General features: G+C 44.7%; 1 protein-coding gene across 10 annotated transcripts in view; it reads left to right on the forward strand.

Annotated features, from left to right (window-relative positions):
- SLC15A2 (solute carrier family 15 member 2) overlaps nucleotides 1-13,246 on the forward strand; it is an 84,824-nt gene extending 71,578 nt beyond the window's left edge. For 8 of the 10 annotated variants that reach the window (XM_064434998.1, XM_064434994.1, XM_064434997.1 and 5 more), the window contains 6 exons: nucleotides 1,537-1,583; nucleotides 3,693-3,803; nucleotides 4,880-4,976; nucleotides 7,420-7,566; nucleotides 8,577-8,681; nucleotides 9,516-13,246. In XM_064434998.1, coding sequence (XP_064291068.1) covers nucleotides 1,537-1,583; nucleotides 3,693-3,803; nucleotides 4,880-4,976; nucleotides 7,420-7,566; nucleotides 8,577-8,681; nucleotides 9,516-9,692 — 684 coding nt within the window. In that variant the 3' untranslated portion in view covers nucleotides 9,693-13,246. The other 2 variants (XR_010369436.1, XM_064435003.1) reach the window with 2 other exon arrangements.
- Nucleotides 13,247-22,307: the final 9,061 nt, after the last annotated feature.

Genomic DNA, 22,307 nt, shown 5'->3' on the forward strand with positions numbered 1-22,307 from the left:
GCGCTGGGAAACATCTGTGCTGTTGGGTGATGCTATTGACCTGTCATTCATAGCTCTAGATAAGGGAGATGTGGAAGACAGCATGGTAAATGATACTTTTCCAGCATTACAACACAAGGACAGCAGTGCCAACATCACTGCTGTGTTGCAGGGCTCACCCTCGAGTTACCTCCCTCTCTGCTGGGTTTGGGCCACTCACTCAGGTGGGAGTGCTTTCCTGGAAGGATCTAGCTAAAATTGGTTTCTTCTCCTTTGTGGGCTGTTGAGTAGGCAGGAAATGAATTTGAGAGCTCTGGGGATCATCAGTGAATATGATGGTCTGTCTGCAACGAACTAGAGTATTCATCCCCATGTGTCTCCCATGGAAGAAAAATGATGTTGCTGTTTATTATTTATTGCTCTGACATTTATTATTCACTGTGGCTATTTATTATTTAGGGCATATGTTATTTGTGGGTAGCATATTGCTCTGAAGTACAATAGACATTAATAGATATACTAAAATTCTGGATCCTTGGTCTCAGAAACTCAGGGTTTTGCATCAGGAAAAGAAGTGTGGAGAAAGGGCCAGAAAACTTTGAGAGAGAGCCAGTTTCTAAAGTCCCTTTTGGCTTGCCTGGGTTCCATCTGTGGGCAATGCAAATTGAAATTGCCCTGCCATCTTCAGTGGACATGGCAGAGCTCTGGATTTCTACCAGCCAAGAGCTTTGCTTTGTGGTTTTTTTTTGTGACGTACAACCTCCAGGGCAGGGCTGTGTCTTAACTGTGTTTTTTCAGCATTGTACACCAGATAGGTTTTTCCAAATGAGTTTTGATTAACTATCTAGCTGCTGTTCTAGCTGTGGTCTCCAGGAGAGAGACTCTCACTCCCATTATGCCCATCCAGATGACCATTGCAGGGATCTGTCTGAGGGATCTGTTTGTGAGCACAAACAAGCATCTTGGTTTCTCCTACTCTCTGCCTGCACATTACAACAGTTTAATCTCTTGAGTATTAAGGAGCAGGGAAAGCATGAGTGAGGCATGATCATCAGTATAGTAACCTAGCACTTCCTCTCAGCTTTAGACTTCTCTGAAGTCTGTGAATATGACAAGAATCAGGGTCTGAAAGTTAGGCATTTGCAGATTTTGTAGGAGTGAGGCACTTAAGTTTAATTGTAACTAGTCACTGAAAGGTGCTAATGTGGATAGTGCTCTCTTGCTATCTCAATATCAAGAAAAGTACTTTTTTTGGAGAGTGTTACATGCCACAGTAGAAGATTGACTGGCGAAAACTCAATAGCCTTTGTTGCAGAAGTGATGAGGAGAAAAGATGTGATCTCATCTTAAGTGCTTGGAGAAGAAATTTTGCCATTGGCTTCATTGTACCAGGGCTCCCCAGCTGTGGCCTGATGTAAAGCTTATGTGAGAGTCCAGTGGATTTCCACAGGCTTTGCAGCACATGTGTAACCCTGCAGACACCACTATTGTCTGGCACACATTGTAAAGGCAGCATTAATAAATATATTTGATGTGTTTTTTTCTTCCTCTTTTTAGATTACAGACTTGGAAGCAAAGCCGGAAAATGGTTTGGCAGCTGTTAGGTAGGAATGGCTTTTTTTTTTGAGGATTTGGTGGTGGTTGGGTGAGGGAAAGTGCTTTTGTCTGATGCATCTGTATGTAACATAGCCCAGATGTTCTTGGGTTGGAATCCAGTCCACACTTCTCATGCAAGACTTGGGTGTCAGCTGTGGAGGCTTGACAGAGTGTCACCTCCCACACATGCCATGCAGAGCTGAGAACGATTGCTGCTCACTGCCTAGGACAGTCTGGGCTGTGATGGCAACATAAAAGAGCTCCTTCCTTGGAAAAGTGGCAAATTCATCTCACTGATGAAAGGGAAGCAGCAATTTGGATAGGAGCTGTTGCTATGTCCTTTGCAAATTGGCCAACCCATGATGTTCACCCAAACTCATGCACAAGTGTCTACTAAATTGGATGCAGCAACAATTTTACATCCTCATAAACAATTCAGCTGGGCATTGGGCTCTGGTTAGTTCACTCTTCCCAATTTGAGCTAGTCTATTTAGTCCATGAACACTCCTGTTCTGGTTTGTGCTGGATGCTGAAGTGCAGAAGATGCAAATTTGCAAAAAAAAACCCTCAAAAAAACCAAAACACAGTAAACCACCAAAACGAAAACAAACAAAACTCAAAACCCCCTCCCAAAAACCCCAGAAAACCAGGATTCCAGCTAGACTTTCTAGAGGATTTGGACAAGGTGAAATTAGAAAAAACACAACAAAATGAACCCACCACAATAAAATAAAATAAAAACAAAAAACCAATAAAATATAAATAAAAAACCAACCAAACAAAACAAACCTTAAAATCAATGTCCAGCCCCTCTATCTGAAAGCCTGTGTAGATAAACTAGGAGAACAGTACCTCTTCATGGCCCTGTACTTGTGAAGGTTTCTACTGACTAAACTCCCTTGAAGACTTGATTCAGTCAGAATTTTTTAAAATATTTTCTTATTGAGATTTTTGACAAAATCCCCAGACTTTCCATTTAAGAATTTGTAAAGAAGTTTCCCTAGGAAGAAACTATTTTTGCACTAAAAATTTACTTTTGTTAAGCACTTGACTAACTTCAGGGATTTCACCCCCATTTAAAGAAGTGAAAACCAAAATATCTTAAAGTATAGGTCAAATTAAAAGGGTTTGGTTTTACTATCAATTTTTGACTTGCCAGAAAGAAGCTATCTTTTGTCTATGAAAGAACACCAAACAAACTCTTCCCATATAAGTTTTAGTTTTGATGAAGATATCTTATGCTAGAAAACTCCTTGCCACTTGTAGAAGCTCTTTGCCAGCATGGTGTGCCTGCTCATCAGGATGCACAACTTCAGAGTTTCCTGTGGTAGGCTGAGACTGCCCCCTCACACAGCCATGGAACTGTCACCATAGTGTCACAGAATGGTGTGGGCTGGAAGGGACCTTGAGATCACCGTGTACCAACACCCCTGCCATGGACAAGGACACCTCCTGCTAGACCAGGTTGCTCAAAGCCCAATCCAACCTGGCCTGGAACACTTCCAGGGATGAGGCATGCACAACTTCATTGGGCAACCTGTTCCAGTGTCTAGCCACCTTCATAATGCAGAGATTCTTCCTAAAATCTAACATGATTTAACCCTACCCTCTTTCAGTTTAAAGGCATTCCCCCTTGTCCTATTACTCCATAGCCTTGTAAGAAGTCCCTTTCCAGCTCTCTTATAGGATGTCTTCTGGTACTGGAAGGTGCTCTGAGGTCTCCCTGGAGCTTTCTCTTCTCTGGGCTGAACAGCCCCAACTCTCTCACCCTGTCTTCACAGGAGAGGTGCCCCAGCCCTCTTCATTGTCTCCTAAGAATTTGCTGCAAACTTTGTTGGTCTCTGAGACTGGATTGCCAGGAGGTTCTAGACCACAAAAAGTGAGGGACACTTTTTATACAAAAAAGAGTAAGAGGGTAAAATTGCGCAACAAGGAAAATAATCTTGTATTGAAAAACTAGGCAATGAACCAGACAAATATTTTGGAAACTTGCAGAAGAGACTCTCATAACCTTATAGAATTACAGAATGCTTTGGGAGAGTATGCAAACTTCTAAAGTGTCTGCTGTTATGCTTCTGCCCTGTCTGACAGGCCAATGATATATGGTTTCTTTGCAGATTCATTAATGGTTTGAGCCAAGATGTCAACCTCACCATCGATAGCAAAAGGTTTATTGCTCTTCAGAAAAACTACAGTGCTTCTGAGTACTCACTGCTGGAGAGGGACATGTAAGTCTCTGTTCCTGAGCTGAAGGTCCTTGCTGAGGCATTTCCTTGGGTACAAAGAGACTTTTGCTCAGCCTAATAGCAAAACCTGCATTGCTATTATCTTGGCATGTGGTTGTGGGGGCAGATGTTTGTAAAACAGCAGAATTATCAACTCAGTACAGAGCAGGTGTTCCAGGCCAGTCATGTGTGTGCAGAAGTTTTTACTCACATTATGTGGGGACCTGGAGGGAAGAGACTCATCATTCCTGTGCATCTGTCAGTGGAGTAAGGTGGGACATAGCAAAGTCTCCTCTGCCATTCAGTGCCTGCTTTATTTTGTTATTCTTTCAGGCCCAAGCTCCTGGTGTTAGGGTGCTCTCAGGGAAAGGCCAGTTCATATTCCATCCTACAAAATGTTAGTATGTGGGCTGGTAACACCAAGTAGCATTACATGGCTTTGCAGGCTGGGCTTGTTAGACAGGGGCTCCATATGGCCTTGGTTTGGCAGTAGTAGAGTTGGCTCTTGTAGGGTATTTCTAGCATTTCCAATGTTTCCAAACAAGCTTCATGGCTTTTCTCTGCATCAGCTCCATCCAAAATATTTATTGCTGCAATTTAGTAGGATGCAGCAGCCATTGTGGCAATGCTGCTGAGCCTCTGTGCCATCTCACACATCCAAAATCAGAAGAACAAATATGAAGGCTAATTTGCTCTATTGAAAGGAAACAAAGTTGCTTCTGGGTCCACATCTCTGAGTTCCTATTGACTACTTGTCTGGCCTACATTTCCTGAAGAAATGCAGCAAAATTTGGGAGGAAAATAAACCAAAGGGGAGGAAAAAAATTACATCAGCATTACAAAAGAGCAGAAACCATTAAAAATGTTAGCAATGGCCTGGGTCATTAGGTGAATTCCAGTCAGTGTCTAAGTGCTTCTGGAAGGATAAGATAGCAAGAACTCCAGTGATTGTCTGATGTAAACACTACTGCATTTTTACATCTTGCATCCTCCTGCTCCATTTCAGGGGTATGTTTGATAGCTCTGCTCTGTGTTCTTTGTTTGTGGAACTAACTGGGAAATCCTGTCCTTTTATCTAGATATAATAATGGAAAATGCATAACTGAAACAGGAGAGTTCCCCCTGGAGCTGGGGCTGCTTGACTTTGGTGCCTCATACACCATTGTGATAACTAATGTAAGTGTTCCTGTGATGGTCACACACTCCTGTTCTACTCTCTGGCAGTGCTTTTGTTCCTGTGTTGGTGACTCTCACTTGCTTTGTCCGCTGTCTGATCCCTCAGCAGTAGCCAAGTGATGGCAGTTTGTTATCAAAGGAATTGTAGAAAGTTTTGGTACCTACATAAACAAGGTGGGTGTGTATTTGTTCCACCTTACACTGTGATCATGGCAGACTGCATGGGTTCAAAAAAAGTAAAATATTTTCCTTGATAGAAATCCTCCATAGAAAATCATGTAATCTGTGGTTTGTGCTGGTCTCATGCCATCCTTGAGCAGTTAACATTGACCCAGAGCACTGCAAAGAGTTATTACCACCTGCCAAGAGCTGACTCTGCTTGTGGTCTTTAAAATATTGTACCTGGTGGTGTCTCACACTCAAAAAATTGCAGAACCATTCTGCTCTATCCTCACATTTAGCTTACTGAACTAAAGTCTGATCTTCCAAGATTTTGTAGATTATGCATAGGGGGAAGAGGGACAAAGTCTTGAGGGAGGAGGTTGGTGAGGTTGTACATCTGATTCCTTCTCTCACTGCCTGGACAGCTAATTTGGAACCTCGTGGAAAGTCAAGGCATGGTTTTCTGAACAGCCTGGCCCTGATGGGGTCTGAGCACTGCTGAGAGGGTGGATTCCTTTCCCTGCCTGCCAACCTCTCAGACACACTGCTTCAACTCTGGTCCAGCTGGCTGGAGCCACGGAGATGAACATGATCAGCTTAGCTCCCATTTTAACCTTTCCACCACAAAGGCACACAGACAAACTGAGTCTGACAGGACACACTGCTAAGCTGCCCTCTGGGACTTTGGCTGCCGTGTTGTGATGAGCAGAGCAAAGTGTTGTCAGCTACTCCCTGGCAGTAGCATCTCCCTGTTGGGCAATTAATGGGAGCTGTTCATGTCTGCAGAGTCCAAATACGTCGGGGGAAAAATATAGCCATGAAGCACCTGGTATTTTTTTTTCCAATTCCAGTAGCTGGAATGGGATGTACAGCCCTGGAGGGAACAAGCAGATGCTGCCATCTGTGAGTGCAGAGATTTATGTACATAAAACACACACACTTGAAGTGATGTTGGCCAGACCCCTCTTCTATGGCTGCAAGCCTCTTTCACCAGATGAGAAACCAGATAGAGAGGTTGCATTAAAAATATAACACTAAGAAAATTGCCCCAGAGCCTCTGGTAACAGGGCCAGCTGAGGTAAATGTGTCCCATGTCACTGTGCCAAGGATTCCAGTTTGTGGTCCCATCTGCATAAGTCCCTGCTATAGCCCTGGCTGCTCAGGGTGGCTCTGTGCCTCAGCCCTTCCAAACCTTGTGCTAGTACTTTAATATTTTTTATCCTCTGTTTTTCCATCTCTCTCTCTGTGGTTTCTGCTTTCTGTAGAGAGTTAGTTTGCTTGAGGCCAAGATCACTTTTAATTATTGCAGTGATTTGTACTGAGCCCTGCTCCTCTGCCAGGAGTGCCATATAGAAGAACCAGGCATACAATATATTAGTCTGCTAATGTAGCTGAACTGTGAAACTTAAATCATGGGGATGCTGCCTTCTACCCAGCCTTCCTCAGTGTGCAGTTACAGCATGGTGCTTGTGACATTTGTTTATGGGCTAAAGAGCAATGCACAGCACTCTTCTCACCCCTTTTAGCCTGCTGAAATAAAGTTTCTTGAGTTGCCTCCCTGGCAATGATTGGTGATTAAGAACATCTCGTAAACATCCCTTGTATTTTCCCAAGTACTCTCCTTAAACACAGGGCTTTCTGCCTGAAGTCATTTCCATCTAGTGTTTTCCTGGCTTCTAGTCAAATCTCTCTCAGCCTCTGAGCCTCTGTGCATCACAGGCAGTATTAATTACACCTGGGAAAAGAAACAAAAATAATTAGGAATACAGCTACCATAACTATCTGAATAGATCTAATATGGAGCAGTCTTTGCTACCCTTGGCATTCCTGAGCTGAATTTGTTTGGGTGTCAGTGATATAGGGAAGTTGTACAGTGCTGATAAAATGGGAGCAGTGACCACATGGATGCAATCAGCACTTACCCTCTCATCCTTTTTTGACCTTGGGGACAGCAGCAGGTCACAGGCTCTGCACTGGAACCTCACAGGCTTTTCCCAGCCCCACTACAGAAGACAACTTGTTGGAATTTCAGGGAATTCTTGTGGTACCTAAATGGGCTGGAATGCTTCCATCCTGCTCTCTCTGCCCTGTGCAGCAGGAGTCATCCTATTCCCAACAGGCTTGGAAATGGCAGGGTTGAGAGCCATAGTTTGCTTCAAAGGCAGAGGTTTTTTCCCACCTTTGCTGAAAACTGTTTTTTGGTAAATTTGCTGCTGTTGTTCAGGCTAAGAAAAATCTGATCTTTCAGCAGCTAATCAGCTTGCCTGTTTTTTCCTGCTAGATTTCTGGGGGTGTTGTTGAGATGTGGAAGTCAGAAGACATCAAAGCCAACAATGTCCATATGGCCTGGCAGTTACCACAATATTTACTGATATCTGCTGGGGAGGTGATGTTCTCCATTACAGGTCTGGCCTTCTCCTATTCTCAGGTACTCCACTTAAAGATAAGGACCTTACAATTAGACTTCAAGATTTATTTCTGCATCTGCCATTGACTTGTCATACCTCCTTTGACATGACACTAACAATGTTATCTATCAACTGAAAGTGGGATTGTAACACAGCTTGCTGGGTGCCCTCAAGCTAAATTAATTAATATTCTGAAGGTACCTGTTCTCAGTGATACTTGGAAATATCCTTTTCTGGTCAACCTGAGAACACAGAACAGAACTGGATAGTTTATGGGAAAACTCTGAACATTTTGTTATCAGGGTTTTCTCCTAGTGAAGTATTTTGTGCTATGTATTTTTCAGTGATATAAAGGCAAGTTATCTCAAGGGCTACAGGGTGGCATGAGGACTTGGCACCTGCTTTAAATTGAGAGACTGAAGGGGTCTAAACATGCAAGGTTGTAACAAGGGAGCAAGGGGTAATGAACCTGCAAGGGATGATTTGATTGTTGTCTGGGGAGGTTGATGAGAAGAGAGGACTGAGACATTACATGGTCAAACAGCTACTGAAGCTGTTCAAATCTATCCCTGGAGTAAGGTGCAGATGTTTATTAATGAGGATGATTAATGCAGTGGGATGATCTGTAATGGGATGTGAAAGATTTTTCCTCAGCAGGAAATTTAACATCAAGATCCAGTCTCTTTTCCAAAGGTGTAAAGCCACATGGCACCAGACTCCAAGCTGCAGGGCTTGTGTGGCTCCTTGGACATCCTGATCGTACCATTTCAGATGATGCAGATTGGGGATGACCTGGATCCAACTCTGCAACAACAGCACCTCCTGCTTCTTCGTGTGTCCTCCTGCCCATGTTTTGAAAGCTCCTTGTATGCACATGTTGAGATTAACCACAGATTAACCACTTCACACAGAGAAAATTCCACCATCTCCTCCTAGGCTGAGCCTAGGACTGGGCAGAACTCCAGAGGGTGAAACAGGGCTGAAGTGCACAGCAGGATTCCCACTGATCAGGCCCTTCTCCTCTTTTCAGTCTCCAGCCAGCATGAAGTCGGTGCTGCAGGCAGGCTGGCTGCTCACCGTGGCTGTGGGGAATACCTTTGTGCTCATTGTTGCCGAGGCTGCACCAATGGCACAGGTATGGTTTGGCTCTTAGAGCAGAGGTCATGCTTTACAACAGGCTTCTGGTGCTTCTGGATGGCCATGTCCTGGTGCACAGCTTCTCTGCCCAGCCCCAGGCTCCTGCACATGAGTTGACAGCAGCTCACTCTGAGCTGTCCCCCAGCCCCTGCTCTGTGGGGCCCTCAGTGGAGCTCCCCTGGGGGCACTGGCCCTCCAAGGGCTGGAAGTGCCTGACCTGTGCTGGTAACTCTGTGGAGCTCAGCTCTAGGCAAGCTGGCTGTGTCTGCACCTGGAGCCTGCACACAGTGGCAGCCACACGCCGAGTGCTCCCCAGAAACGAGAGCAGCGGGCACTCAGCCTTCCTCAGGGTCTCGCCTGGGGAATCCTGCCAGGCCAGCTGCCTCTGGCATCCCTGAGATGTCAGGCTGACAGGGGGAGGTGGTAGTGCAGAGGTAGTTTAATTCAGGCTGTGAAGCTTCTGGGATGATGCCATGAAGGTGTGAACTGGGGCATATCTCTGGCCAGCATGAATCTGCCTCTCCCAAAAGAATCTTGTATGCAAAAAGCCCAGGTGGGTATGTTCCAGTCAGATTTGTAGGAAAAGATTTAATGACACAAACTCAATCTAACTGTTCTGTTTCAAGAGGTATCACATATTTATAATTATGTGTACATTATGTGTACAAGCATTTACCAGAAAAACAGGATGAGAAAGTTTTTCTTGTGAGCCATTTTGGAAACTAAGAAATAATTTTCACCCCGCTCTTTAAAAGCCACTTGAAAGTGCAGAGATATCCTCCAGACTGAGAGTCTGGGGTCTCCTGACCTGCTGTTCTTTTTTCTTTCCTAGTGGGCTGAATTTGTGTTGTTCACTGTTCTCCTCTTTGCTGTGTGCATTATTTTCTCCATCATGGGATATTTCTATGTCAGTGTGGATCCAGAGGACCTAGAAGAAAAGGAAGAGAAGAGAGAGACCTCAAGCAGAGGAAACATGATTGGTCTTGTTACTCAGAAAACAAAGCTCTAACACATCATGGGTTGGGTTTTTTTTTTTTTTAAACTCAGTTATGAGAAGGTGAAAGAAGGGTGGGGACTGTTATTTTATTTTAGAGCACTGCAGTCTTTGTTACTCAAAATGTAACCACCTTACAAATGGGACCAAATGGCCCTCTATAAAAACAGTGGGGGTCCTGAAATCAGAACAAAACTCCCTGGGAAAGCTCCTCAGGTATTAAAAGCCCTTATTAGTAATTACAGTGTAATTTAAAACCTGCCCATCTTTTTAAGCATGGAATGCTTTCCTATGATTTTGCCTTAAACATATATTTAAGGCAGCAGGGAGGAAGGGTGGAAGGAGTGCCATATGACACAAAAATTTGGAAATGTTACGAGAGAAGAAAAAAGAAAAACTAGTATAGGAATTAGGGAAGAATAGATGTTAGAGACAGAAGGATTTTTAATGCTATCATCAAGGACTGTAAGGGTTACACATAGTCCCAAAGGATTTCATCATGTAACTCTCCTTATGAGTATTTCATCCCATTATTGCATGTTATGAATGGTTCTGATTTATGATTTTCACCTTCAGGCTCAGAAGTAATAACAGGGAATTAAATTCTGCAGGCTAAAATATTCCCAAAACACTGCTGACGAAGACAAGCATGCTACCACCTCTCCCATTTTTCCCCTAGAAGTTTTTAGCAACTGATGGTGTTCTTTGATTAGACATGATTAGAGAATTGCTTTATGCTTTCTTATTTCAGAATTCCAGACAGTTATTTGCCATCTTCCTATACATTAAGCCTTTATTGGGCATTTCCTTTTACAGCACCTGTCACTGCAAGTTAGGATATAGCTGATTTCTTATCTCATGCCTCAGTTATTCCCCACTGGGAGACAAGTTGCAGTAGTTTCTATAAAATTCCAGGCATCCTGCAGTGAGTTATTTACAAGGATGCACTTTATCATTTTTTCAGTCTACAAGAGGAGACCATGGCATATGAGATTTTTCTTTTTCTCCTTGTTTTTCTGTCTCTACCAGACTTTGGATATAGCAATTTTATTGGAATTGTGATATAACTGTCTGATTTTCCTCAATTGCGTGAAGCTGTGATTTCATGTTCTGCATAGGAGTAATCCAACCACTGCTGATCTAGTAAAACTCCTGAGAGAGTCCCTGCCTTCCTCTGTCACTTCAAGGCCACAATTGTAACAGGTACGGCCTAATTCAAAACAAAGTTGTCAATAGGATCTTCAGGTTCACAGAGAATCGGTTTTAAATTATGCTTTCCTCTTCCATCTTGGCATTGGCCACAGGTGGTTGCTGATGCTGGGATTCCAGAGATCACAAAATACATGTTTAATTTAATTTCTGTTCAGGACAGTGCTAGGAAATACACTTAGTTTGACACCACCTCAGCTCCTTTGATGTGCTGCCAGTGTGTGTGTGTATCTTCTTGAGTAACACTAACAAAACACAGTTTTTTGGTTTTAACTCACAGCCTAAGGTTGCTCCCTCTGCTTCCTGTCCTAAGTGGACATGGACTTTCACCACCAGTTCTGCAAAAGCTCCTGCCTGCTGTGAAGTAGCATCTGGGGTTGTGCCAGAGGGGGACCATGGTCTCATCAGATAAATGAGAAGAGGCTGCAGATGTGCACGCAGGAACACTTGGGGTGGTTCAGTCCATGCAGAGACATTTATTAAGCTGTGGTGGCTGGATCCAGGCAGCTGAACCCTGCAACTCCATGGAGAATGAAGGGCATTGAAAGCCACCAATTAGGTCATCCAGCCTGCTTCTCAGAAGCCAAGTGAGGATTATTCCCCTCTGTTCTTTCTGGTATTGTTCTCCTGCTGTGATTCTTTGTGTGGGCTCTTTCTCCTCCAAGCATTGTTGTTTTCCTAATCCCATTTTATGACACACTGTGAATCGGCTCAGAGGCTGCTGAATCACTCTGCTGTGATGCTGTTTGACCAGCTTCCAATTTGAAGCACTAATAGAAAGCATTTCTTCCTCCACCCACTGCAAACAAAACAAAAATCCCCAAACTGAAGGAATGGCCAGGCTCCAGTAACACTGAACAAACACAATTTAGAATTATTGGAGCATTTAATTTTTTATAAGCCTTGAATTTAAAAGTATGTTGGGGTTCGAGGGCATATGTGGTGTAAAGACAAATTAAAATTATTGAAGCACTGTTCTTGGGAAGCATTGGTAAGCAGTTCAGAGTTGCATGAGGGAAAGCAAGGTATCCAGATCTCTAAGAATATATATGCTTGAGAACATCCTGATTTTTTTTTTGTTGTTGTTTTATTTCCTTATTGGCGACACTACCAGAAGCTGTCACAGACTCTGAGCTTAATTTAAAGGAATCATTCCAAACTCATAAAAGATACATTTAGGATGTCATCTGTATCTGCTTTTTAGACTCTTGATGCCAAATTGCCCCTTTCCAAACATCTCCATGTTCCAAACCGTCACCATAATGCTGGGGAAGGAAGAATTGCAATTCACAGTTGGGAAGACTATGAACAGGAAGGCAGTGCTATAAATAAAGTGCTAACATGAGGCTGGGGGCTGCTCCTGCAGCCCCTCCCAGGAATTGCTTGGGGGACTGTAAGGCTCTGTTCACATTTCTCTCAAGGATGAAACAGTTACTTCTTCCCACCTGCTCATCATCACCTATTGGAAGCTTTTTCCTTCTCTGATCTCCCTGTTTGGTGGCTGGTATGATCCTTCCCCGCTGCTTCAGCTGCTGTTGTAGCTTTACTAAATTGGACCCATTTATTTGGAATGCACCAGCAGTTTGGAGGGATTTCCACTGGGATGCTCACAACCAGCCAGGAACGGGCTGGGGGCTCTAACAATGAGCTGCCCCTTCTGTAGCTGGAGCAGGTGGGAAAATAGCCCATTCAGCATAGCACTTCTCCAGTTTTAGAGCCACAACTCCATTCTTGGAGGCCTTGCATCACTTTCAAATGGACTCAAGACTGGATCGAAGGTTTGGGACTTGATTCCATGGAATAATGATGTCTCTGGGTTTTTCCTCCATATCATCACCTCAGAGATGGGGCCGTGCTCAGCTCTTCATACCCAATTATAGAAAAATATTCTTTATTTCTCACAATTCTTTGCTTTAGGATCACAGGGAGGATCCAAAGTAATGATAGCATATGTAAAGCTGAATGAACCTCTATAGAGAAATAGCAACCTGCTGCCTGTCCAGCTTCACCTGCCACTGAAGACTCTGAGCTGTTGGTGAAGCTTTCCCTGGCACAGATTAGGGAAAGCTCACTCCAACTGACCTACAGGAATTATCCTCTCCAGCTGAGGGACAGGGAAGAGGTGGTGGGAAGCTGTAGATGTGTTGCTGCACAAACCTTCATGGAGATTGCAGGGGTTTGGCTTTGCTCTGCAAGTATGTGTCTTTATATGTTTCTCTGAAAGGTGCTTTCTGAGGAAGATTTTTGTGCAGAAAATTCATTTGCACTGGCTGTTGCCAATTTTCCCCTTAGCAGGTTGTAAGTGTGACCAGTGTTATTTCCAGTTTTGCATGAGATAAGCATAAAAATGAGATTTCAAACTCAGCAAAACAGCATCTTTGCTGTCAGTTCCTTAAATTTACCTTTTTCTGAGGCAGTCAAATGCCTTTAGGTAGCAAGTTCTCTGTGCAGCTCAAGGGGCTTGCATCTCTCTTTTCTTCCATCCTCCATTTACCTCAATCCCAGAATTCCACAAGATGAGCCCAAGGAGGGCTGTGTGGAACTGCCTTGGATGCAGCTGGTGTGTGCTGTCACTACTGACTGGGAAGCAGGAGCCTGGCCTGGTCAGGAGCTGGTTCCTCTCTGGATACCCAAATGGGGCTTGGCAAAGTAGATTGAGGCAGGGCTGGCCCTGGTGCAGTGACCTAGATGTGAGTTTTATTGTGAAAGGGAAATGTAAGTGAGTTAAAGAAAAAGTTTTCACTTTACTTGGCTTTGGCCTGAGGCAAGGAAACTGCAGACTGATGGGCAGGGAGGAAACAAAGGGCTGTTTGGTCAAGGTCTTCCCAATTCCTCAATGAACAGCTGAAGTTACATTGAATTAATTGCAGGGAATATGAGATGAGAGAAGAGGAAAGCTCAGATGATTAAAAACTGGATGAATTGAGAAGAGCACTCTCCTAGCTGGTGGTGAAGGGCCATTGGGGGAGATGGTCAGCCCTGGTTTGAAAATGGATTTTGTGTTCCAGTGTACTGCAAAAACCAGCAGGAAGACCAGCACTGGTGGGTGTGCACTGAGCAGAGGAGGAGGTGGCTTTACCCCGGCAATGTCCCCACCGTCCATGGGAGCCACCACCTTGGCTTAACCATTGGAACAGAACAAACAGCTGAATGTTATTACAGATGTGATTAGCACAGGAGGGAGAGCTACAGCTGGGGGTGGTTAACAAGTTTTAGCCAGGGTCATACACAGAAGGATAATCCTTTTTTTTCTCTGCATTGAATTTCTTTTCTGAGCTACAAGAACCACTTTCTAGCACAAACTGCTTAAACTTGGGAGATCAGCACCATGGCAAATACCACAGCAGCTGAATTTTGGATGGTACCAGACTCTGCATTTCATTATCACTACATTTGTTATTGTGATACCATTTTAAAACAGCATTTAAGAGATGCGTCTGGTCCCAGATGTTGACAGATCTGGCCAGGGTTTTGCATGTTGATAGCTGGATTCACTGTTGATAGCTAGTCTTTCATGTTCACGTGTGTGATAAACTTCTCATGTACAAGTAGATGTGGGGCCTGTAGAATTTAGAAAAAAGCCCTAAAGTCCCACAGGAAGCTGGCTAAACATGAACTGTGGCACTGCTTCCTTGAGTGAGCTTCCCATGTGCTTTGTAAAGCAGGGACCCTCATTCATCTCCTGCAAAGTGCTCCCCAGAGAGACAAAAATGGGGGACATAAACATTTTGCCTTGAGAAGGGCTCATGCTGCCTAATGGAAATTGCATGAAAGAAAATAATTGCTTTGCTTAAAACCCTCTTTCCTCACCATCTCAGGTGGACAACAAGGAGGAAAACAGTTTCTTATTGAGCTTTGTATCAAGGAGCTGCTGCATCTTCTCAAAGTCTTTCATGCTGTGTTTTGCCAGCAGATCAGCATTAACCTGGCCTTAGCACCTGTAGATCAGAAGACTGTCAGGATGCAGAGCAGCCACACAGCAGGCTCCCACAGTCGGCTGATCAGCTCTGATCTCTTCATTTTTAATGAATAGTTGTAGCAGTTATCCTGCAGGGCTCAGTCAGTCAGAATTGCTCTAAATTTAGGCCACAACTAAGGACCTGAGAGAACTGTAATCAACAAGATAAATAGCTAAAGTCTCAAAAACCTGCTAAAACACTGACTTAGTGCTTAATTAAAATTCTAATGTGCTTACAGAAAGTAAAAATGTAAACCTGAATTTAGCAATTCAGTCAGAGCAATGAGGAGCTGTAGCTGGAATCCACCAACGTGACAACTGGCAACCAAGATGAAGATACACAAATCAAGCAAACATCCCTCTTTAGATTATTTTTTGTCATTGCATACGTTGTACAGTCTGCTTGGCCTGTCCTGTTGTATCTACCCATGTGTGTAAGGAAAAGAAGCTGAACTGACTTGCCATGTACCCTTTCCAAGCTGCCGCTTGGTTCTCCTTTTGTTGCAGACTCCCAAGTTAGCTCCAAATGCCTCCCTTTGCTAGCAGTCAGCCCCCTCAGTCCCACATGCTGATCTTCCCTCCCCACAAGCCACTTCTCCCTGATGACTTTGCCAGCCCTCAGCACCTTGTTTATTCCTCCACACTTGCAGCCTCTTTGCTGGCAGCAACAACATGTTTGCTTGGGAGCTGTCCTGCACAATGCTGCCCACTTTCCTGCATCCAGGAAAGCTGCTGACCCACAGGAGAGCTGTGTCTGGGCAGAGACACGCAGAGCCAAATGTCTGGGTGGTAACAGCATCTGCCCTGGCTGCTTTGCCTCTGGCTTTTTTGTCACAGCTTTGACACATCTTCTGTAGGCAAATCAGTTCAGAGCACAGGGGTTGTCCAGCATCTCCCTCCCCCCATCCTGTGCCTGGTTAGCTGCCCATAGTCAGCCCTTGTGTTGTGCCAAGTCAAGCCACAGGGACTTCTGGACAGACACAGTGCTGTCACCAGCCCTGGAGCATCCACTGGTACTGCCTGTGGCCCCAGCCTGTTTAGACATTATTTATGGCCCTGCCCTGCCAGCCAGTTTGAGAGTCTCTTGCACAGAAGTGAGAGAAAGCCAAACAGGCTGTGTCCATCTCAGCAGTGGTGTATAGTGGGCTGCCTTTGCAATCACAGACATGCCATCAGCATGGAAGCAGCAGCTGGTGGAAAGGGGCAGCTCCTCTGTCACCAGTGCCAGCTGGTGTCAGTGGGGCTGGCTCTGTGGCCATTCCAGGCTTGGCCTTTTAAAAGTCAGTGTTTTGCTGAGACCCCTGTCTTATCACTGTGTATTACCATGTGCTGCCAGGCTTCAGTTTGTGAATCTTGTGGTTGAGGAGCAGCAAGCTGCATCCTGGCAGGGCACTTTCTGCTCCTTCTTGGTCTACTTGTCCATCCCCAGTGACCAGGTCTTGGGTAATAACTGGCATCTCCCAGACCTTGCTGTGTGTGTGTATCACTCACAAATGAAGTTTCTTCAAATGGAAGTGAATTTGCTTGGAGTTCTGACTCTACTCATGTCTGTTTGGAGCTGCTGGGAACCTTTGTTCAGGCTCTTTCTCTGTTTAACCTGTGCATCAAAACACTTTCCAAGCAGCCTTCATGCTGTCCTCACCAAAGAAAGAAACCTCTCAAAGGTGCTGTATCAACATGGATTTTTCCTGCCCAAGTTAGAGGTGTAACAGGCCAGCAGGAATCCACCAGGCAGCAGGAGCTGCTGTTTTTCAGCAAGACAAGCTGCTGTCAGCCACAGGGGCTCCCCACATGTGAGGCCATGCAGTCCATGCTGTGCCCTGAGCTCAGCGGATGCTCTGATGCCTCTCTGGGGGCTGCAGCTCCCAGATCCAGCACTGGCCAGACCAGTGTGTGCCAGTCATGGGCTGTCAGTGCCAGCTTTGCTTCCTGACACTTTATACAGCCCAAAATCTCCAGAGCAAAGACAGTTCCCTCTTTCCACTGAGGATATTTAATTTGTGTGTTCCTGCTCCTTTCTCACCACAGCCAGTGTCATCAGTGCCCTGTTATTTCAGGGATGGCCAAGGAGTTGTGCAGTTCCCCATCTCACCACTTGGAGCAAGGGAAGGTTTGGGCTTTCCCACTCTGCCCACCTTCCTGGAAGCTCTCCTCGGATTAGGTCCTCCAAAGGGCACTCCTCATGAGACCAAGGATTTGACATGTTTTTAACCAGTCAGTCCTTTTGTGGGGATTAGCCAGCCTGGGTAATGTTTGCATTTTACCCTTCGCTGTCTGCTGGTTGTGGATTTACTTTTAAGGCTAATATCACTGTTTTTCTTTGCATTTTTCTCCCCAAAGGTTGTCCTAGGCCACCTGTATAAAATAAATAAATGGCCTTGGCTCTTTTCAGGTTGATGTTTTATCCATCTTCCACCAAAACTTTTATAGTGCCATAAAGAATCCCTCTGCACTAATGGTGCCAGCACAGTCCTTTACATCCCTGCTGGAGGATTTCTTTGTTTCTCCCTTGCACCATTCTTTTGTATGTGCTGCTTATAACCAAAGGGTTTGTGATCCATTTCTCACAGCCCACAGCTTTCCTCACTTCTGTAATGCAGGCTCTGAGTTCCCTCTTCCATTTGAGCTGAAAACTATTAAAGGCTATTGAGACCTTCAGAACCAGCTGGGTTTTATCTAGTAAAGTAGTGAAGTCCTTTTTTTTTTTTTCTTTTTTTTTTTTTTTTCCCACTGTGTTCATATCCATCACCTATAGCTCAGGAGTGAAACACTGCTCCAGTCTTCTCCTGTCAACCCTCTGAGGAGAAGGCTGGGCTCTTAACTTTTCCATTAAACCCACATCTGTGATGCCTTTGGTCCTAATGTTCATTGTCAGCATCCCTTGAAGCCAGGGATTTTGGTTCCTTTCTTTGGGTTTTTGCTTCAGTCTGCTCAGCATTTTTTAGCTTGTGTCACTGTATTACACCTCCTGGGGTCCACTGACCTGTTGGGCTGAAAATGAGCAGAGAAGTCATCCCAGTGGTTTTAAAAGATGCTCTGCTTTGAAAGGTTTGAGCTTCTTTTCAGCTTAGGGAAGAGCAGGCACTTTTTCATGCAAAGATTTGTTTTTCATGTCTACTGCATCCTGCTCTGTCTGGGAGGGGATGCTGCCAGGTCAGAGCAGCTCCACTATCCTGGCACTTTGTGCCTGTGTTTCTCTGGCTCTGCATTTCCTAGCTTGGATTTTCCCGCTCTTGGCCTCTCCTTGGTGGGTCTCTCACAGCTGTGATATTCACTCAGAGGTAGATGTTGCCTCCAGCAATTTACTTTACCAGTCTCATGCTGTTGCTTGTGGTGACACCAATCATGGGATTTATTTTGCCTTTTCAGTCTCCACTGTTTTTCCAGGTTTCTCTTGTGATTTCTCTTGATTCTGACTGTCAAGCTCTCGCCAATTTTGTCTTCCTCCTCACGGCTTCCCATTATCAATGCTGTACTTGGAGTCCAAGTGCCCTTCATGCCCCAAATCTGCAAGATAAGTAAACTTAGAAAATCATTAGGGCGGACTTTGACCGCTCCTGTCTCCATCAAAGGCTGGGATTAAATGAAGTCCCTTTGAACAGCCGAGCTGATGGGCCCATTTGGAGTGCACATGTGGCATGATGAGCCTCGCGGGACCTATGATTAAAAGACACGAGAGAACACAATTATTTAGAGAGCTACCAGGAGATTGCTGCAGCTCACTAGTCACTTCTTTATCAGAACAAAAGAAGAGTCCAATTCTCCAGGGCGGCAGCCAGCTCCTGGGAAGGGGCCGTGGGTCTCTAATTGCTGCGGGAGGCGCGGCTGCCGCTTTGATGTGTGCTGTAACTGCAAGAGGGTGCTGGGGACAAAGCCTCTCCAACCATTTCTGTCCCCAAGGCACTTGGTCAGGACTGAAACCTTCCACACAGGTGGCTTCTTTATCTCTTTTCATGGTTGCTTGGTGTTTTGGGTTTTTTTCCGCCATAAACTGCAGCAGGATAGCGCTCAGCTGGGTTTCTTTGCTGGGCTGTGATCACATCCTGACTGGCACAGGGAGCTCAGTGCAGCCAGGGCTGACTCCCTGCATCAGATCTTCAAGGCTGGGATGGATCCTGACCCAACAGGAAAAGTCGTGTTAGCTTAGGCTCTGCAGCAAGCCCTGGAGATGAGAAATGTCTGACTGGACACAAATACAATTTTGCCTGTTCTTTTTTTTTTTTTTTTTTTTTTTTTCCCTTCAGGGTCAGGCTATTGAGTCAGGGCTGGATGGCATATGTAATTGTAGCAAGGCTATTTTTCTCACTTTTTTTTTTTAAAGGAACGTTCATGCTGCATTTTAATTACAACATTTAGAACATGTCCAAATAGCTTGAGCTCAAATTGATCTTGTTTTTCAGCCAGGAAGCTTGTTTTTCATCTATTATTATAATAAATGTGCTATTGATAATAGTTTAGGTGCAATACAGCAAAGCTTTGTGTTATGCATCAGCTCTGGAGGCTCGAAATTTTCTTATTATCCATTACTGACATGACAGTTTACAAATATTTAACAAACAAATTACCAGGTTTTCCTTGTTCCCTCTTAGTTTGCAGTCTCAGTCCTTTTGACAGCTGAATTCAGGATTAATGATGATCTTGTTTAAGACAATTGTTTGCTAGCAAACAGGTTTATTCTCTAAACCTACAAGTACAGCAGGAGAACTAACACTGACACTTTGAATTAAATCTCATCCTCAAAGCAAATTTTTTTAGCTTTATTCCATCCAGAAATTGGATTTGCCTGGTAAAGTGCTTAGACCTGTTAATAATTTTTTTGTTTATGTAGTCATTTTAAAGATAGACACTTAACATGAAGAGCTGGCAAAAGGAATATTTTTTTCTTTGCCAGCCCTGAGCTTACTGGGTCTAGTCAGGCTGTAAATGTTTTAAAATCCTTTCTGAGCACAAGCAGGGGAGCAAAGAGACCACCCTTGACCCATGCAAAAGAGAGATCCAGGAGGAGAAGCTGGATTTAAGTCTCTGTAAAGCACTGGGAGACACTGAGCCCAGGTCCTGGGAGTGGTAAAACACATCCACACTTTGCAGCAGCTTCTTCTCCACCTGCTCCAGGTCTGAGCATGGGGTGAAGGGCACAGGAAGGGCTGATGGCCAACATCTGCCTGGGAAGGTTGCTTCTGCTGTAGATGGCTGCAGGTGAAGCAAGGAAGGTACCAGAGCCCCTGGGAGAGCCTGATGCATCCCCAGGGGAATCAGGGGCATCTTCTGGGAGACAGCACAGCACTGGAATAGAGACAAATGATGTGTGAAGCACCCCCGTCAGAGCACGTCCTGGGCACTGGGCCATCCCTGCCCTGTGGCTTCTGATCCTGGGCTCTGCATGCACAATACAGGAATTCACTGGTGTGTGGGCCTGGCTTTGGAGATGAGAAGTGAATTTGTTCTCAAGAAAAATCACTCTTTGTTGGCAGAAAATCTGTGAGTTGGGTTCCCCAAGGGCATAGTGTTTGAAAATCACAGATGATTAAAAGATAACACATTTGAGGGTTAGTTTTGTTTTGTGTTGTTTTGGTGTTTTGGGTTTTTTTACTTTGTTGTTGTTTGTTTGGTTTTGTTTGTTGTTGTGGAAGGTGTTTGTTTTTTTGCCTTTTGGGCACGACAAACTGAATGCCACACATAAATTTCTCCACAACTGACCTGGCCACAATTTTTTTTTTTTGTTTTAACAAAAGAAAATCTGAGACTCACCTTAAAAGAGGAAGCCTCCCACCTGAGATCTGAAATACCAAATGTCATACTAGCAGAAATTACTAAAGTTGTCAAACCTGAGCGTAGTTTATCACAACAATATCAAAGATAAACCAAATCAAATCAGACTTGATGAAACAGAATAAAAACATGCTTGGCTAGAAAGAATGTATTAATAGAGAGTATTTCTTATTATATTTTATTTGATAAGGAATAAAACCACAGACTCACAGTGCATACAGTCATTTGCAATGCAAGCACTCGTTACTGACTTTCCATGGAACCATTTTGGCCAGCATGGAGCAGCAGGGACAGGGGCACAGCTAAGGATGTCAGCATCTCTGCCCATGTGTTTTCAACCCTGGAATAATCCCATAATATGGATGTTTTAGCCTGGTATTTAAGCCTTCATCTCACTTCTTTTTAAGGCTTGCTTAACGCTTTTCCAGTTGATTGATACAGCATCAATCACAGTAATGTGGCACTATGATGTTCCTGTTAATAACTCCTGAGGAGATGGGTGGCTCAAGGCCCTGAGCTGAGCACAGGCATTTTCCTTGCAAATGCCAAAGAAGATGCACTGACAACAGCAACTTGTAAAATGTGTGGGGCAGCAGCAAGAAAGTGCCCATCATTCCACCCCCAAGCAGCTCCCAGTTTGGGAATATGCCTGTCACTGGGGTTACAGCTGCAGCCTTTTTCTGCCCAGGGGTTAAGGCTTTGAGGAGAGTTTGTGAAGTGCAGCCACCAGCTGGACACACCAAGGGTAAACTGGCTCCAATTGCCTGCTTTGCTTATGCCAATTGCCGTGTATTACAAATCAAGCCACTCACAAGGAACCAAACTATTAAGCTGCTTTCTCATAATCATTAATTATAAAGATACCATCATTCGTGTTTGTAAAGTACAAACTATCCTGTGATAGATGATTTACTTTTTTTCAGTTCAGTGAATTGTGATGGTGAGGCTGCAGACAGTGTTGGCAAGTGATTCCCACAAGGATCTGCTCCTGCAGGTCTGAGCTGGTGAAACCCCCCTGTTCATGACACAAAGCCAGCACAGTGACCTTGCAGGTACAGATTTATGCTCCCCCCCATCCTCCTGGCCACCCTGCACAGTCTCTGGGAAAATCTCAGTCCTGCAGGAGGTCGGGTAAATATTTGATACCCTGACAGCCAATTTAAGGGAAAGCTTTCAGGCCAAAAGGATGTCACCCTAAAGACTTTCTCTGACAAGCTGAGCACCCCAAAACTTTGCTGAGATCCATCACTGTGGGTGCTGATTTCTCTGCTTTGCCATCCCTTACGTGTTTAGGTTCAGAGTGGTGGCACAGTGAGAGGAACTCTTAAACCCCTCCCAGGGCAAAGGCAACAGTTCTGGGGAGACCAGAACTGTTTTCAGTCCTCTCTCAATTCATCCTGCTGGTGTTCAGCCTTCCTCACCCACCTCTGCCATTTCCAGCTGCTGGGTAGGGCAGCAAATGGGTCAGAAGAGGAAAAGCCCTTCAAAGCTGCTCATCCCGCCAGGGCCACTTGCTGCCCAGGTTGATCTGAAGACTGAGCTTCCAGAAGGATTTGCCACCACAGCACCTGGGACAGTCCTGCACAGTTTTGAGCTTTGCTGCTTTCTGGACAGATGTGTGCCAGCTGCTGGGTCTGCTCAGACTGCACAGGAGTCCGTGCGTGATCGCATCGCTGATCGATGCTCCGCTGCCA

Source organism: Passer domesticus, chromosome 10 (genome assembly GCF_036417665.1).
Source record: "Passer domesticus isolate bPasDom1 chromosome 10, bPasDom1.hap1, whole genome shotgun sequence".
NCBI lineage: Eukaryota > Metazoa > Chordata > Aves > Passeriformes > Passeridae > Passer > Passer domesticus.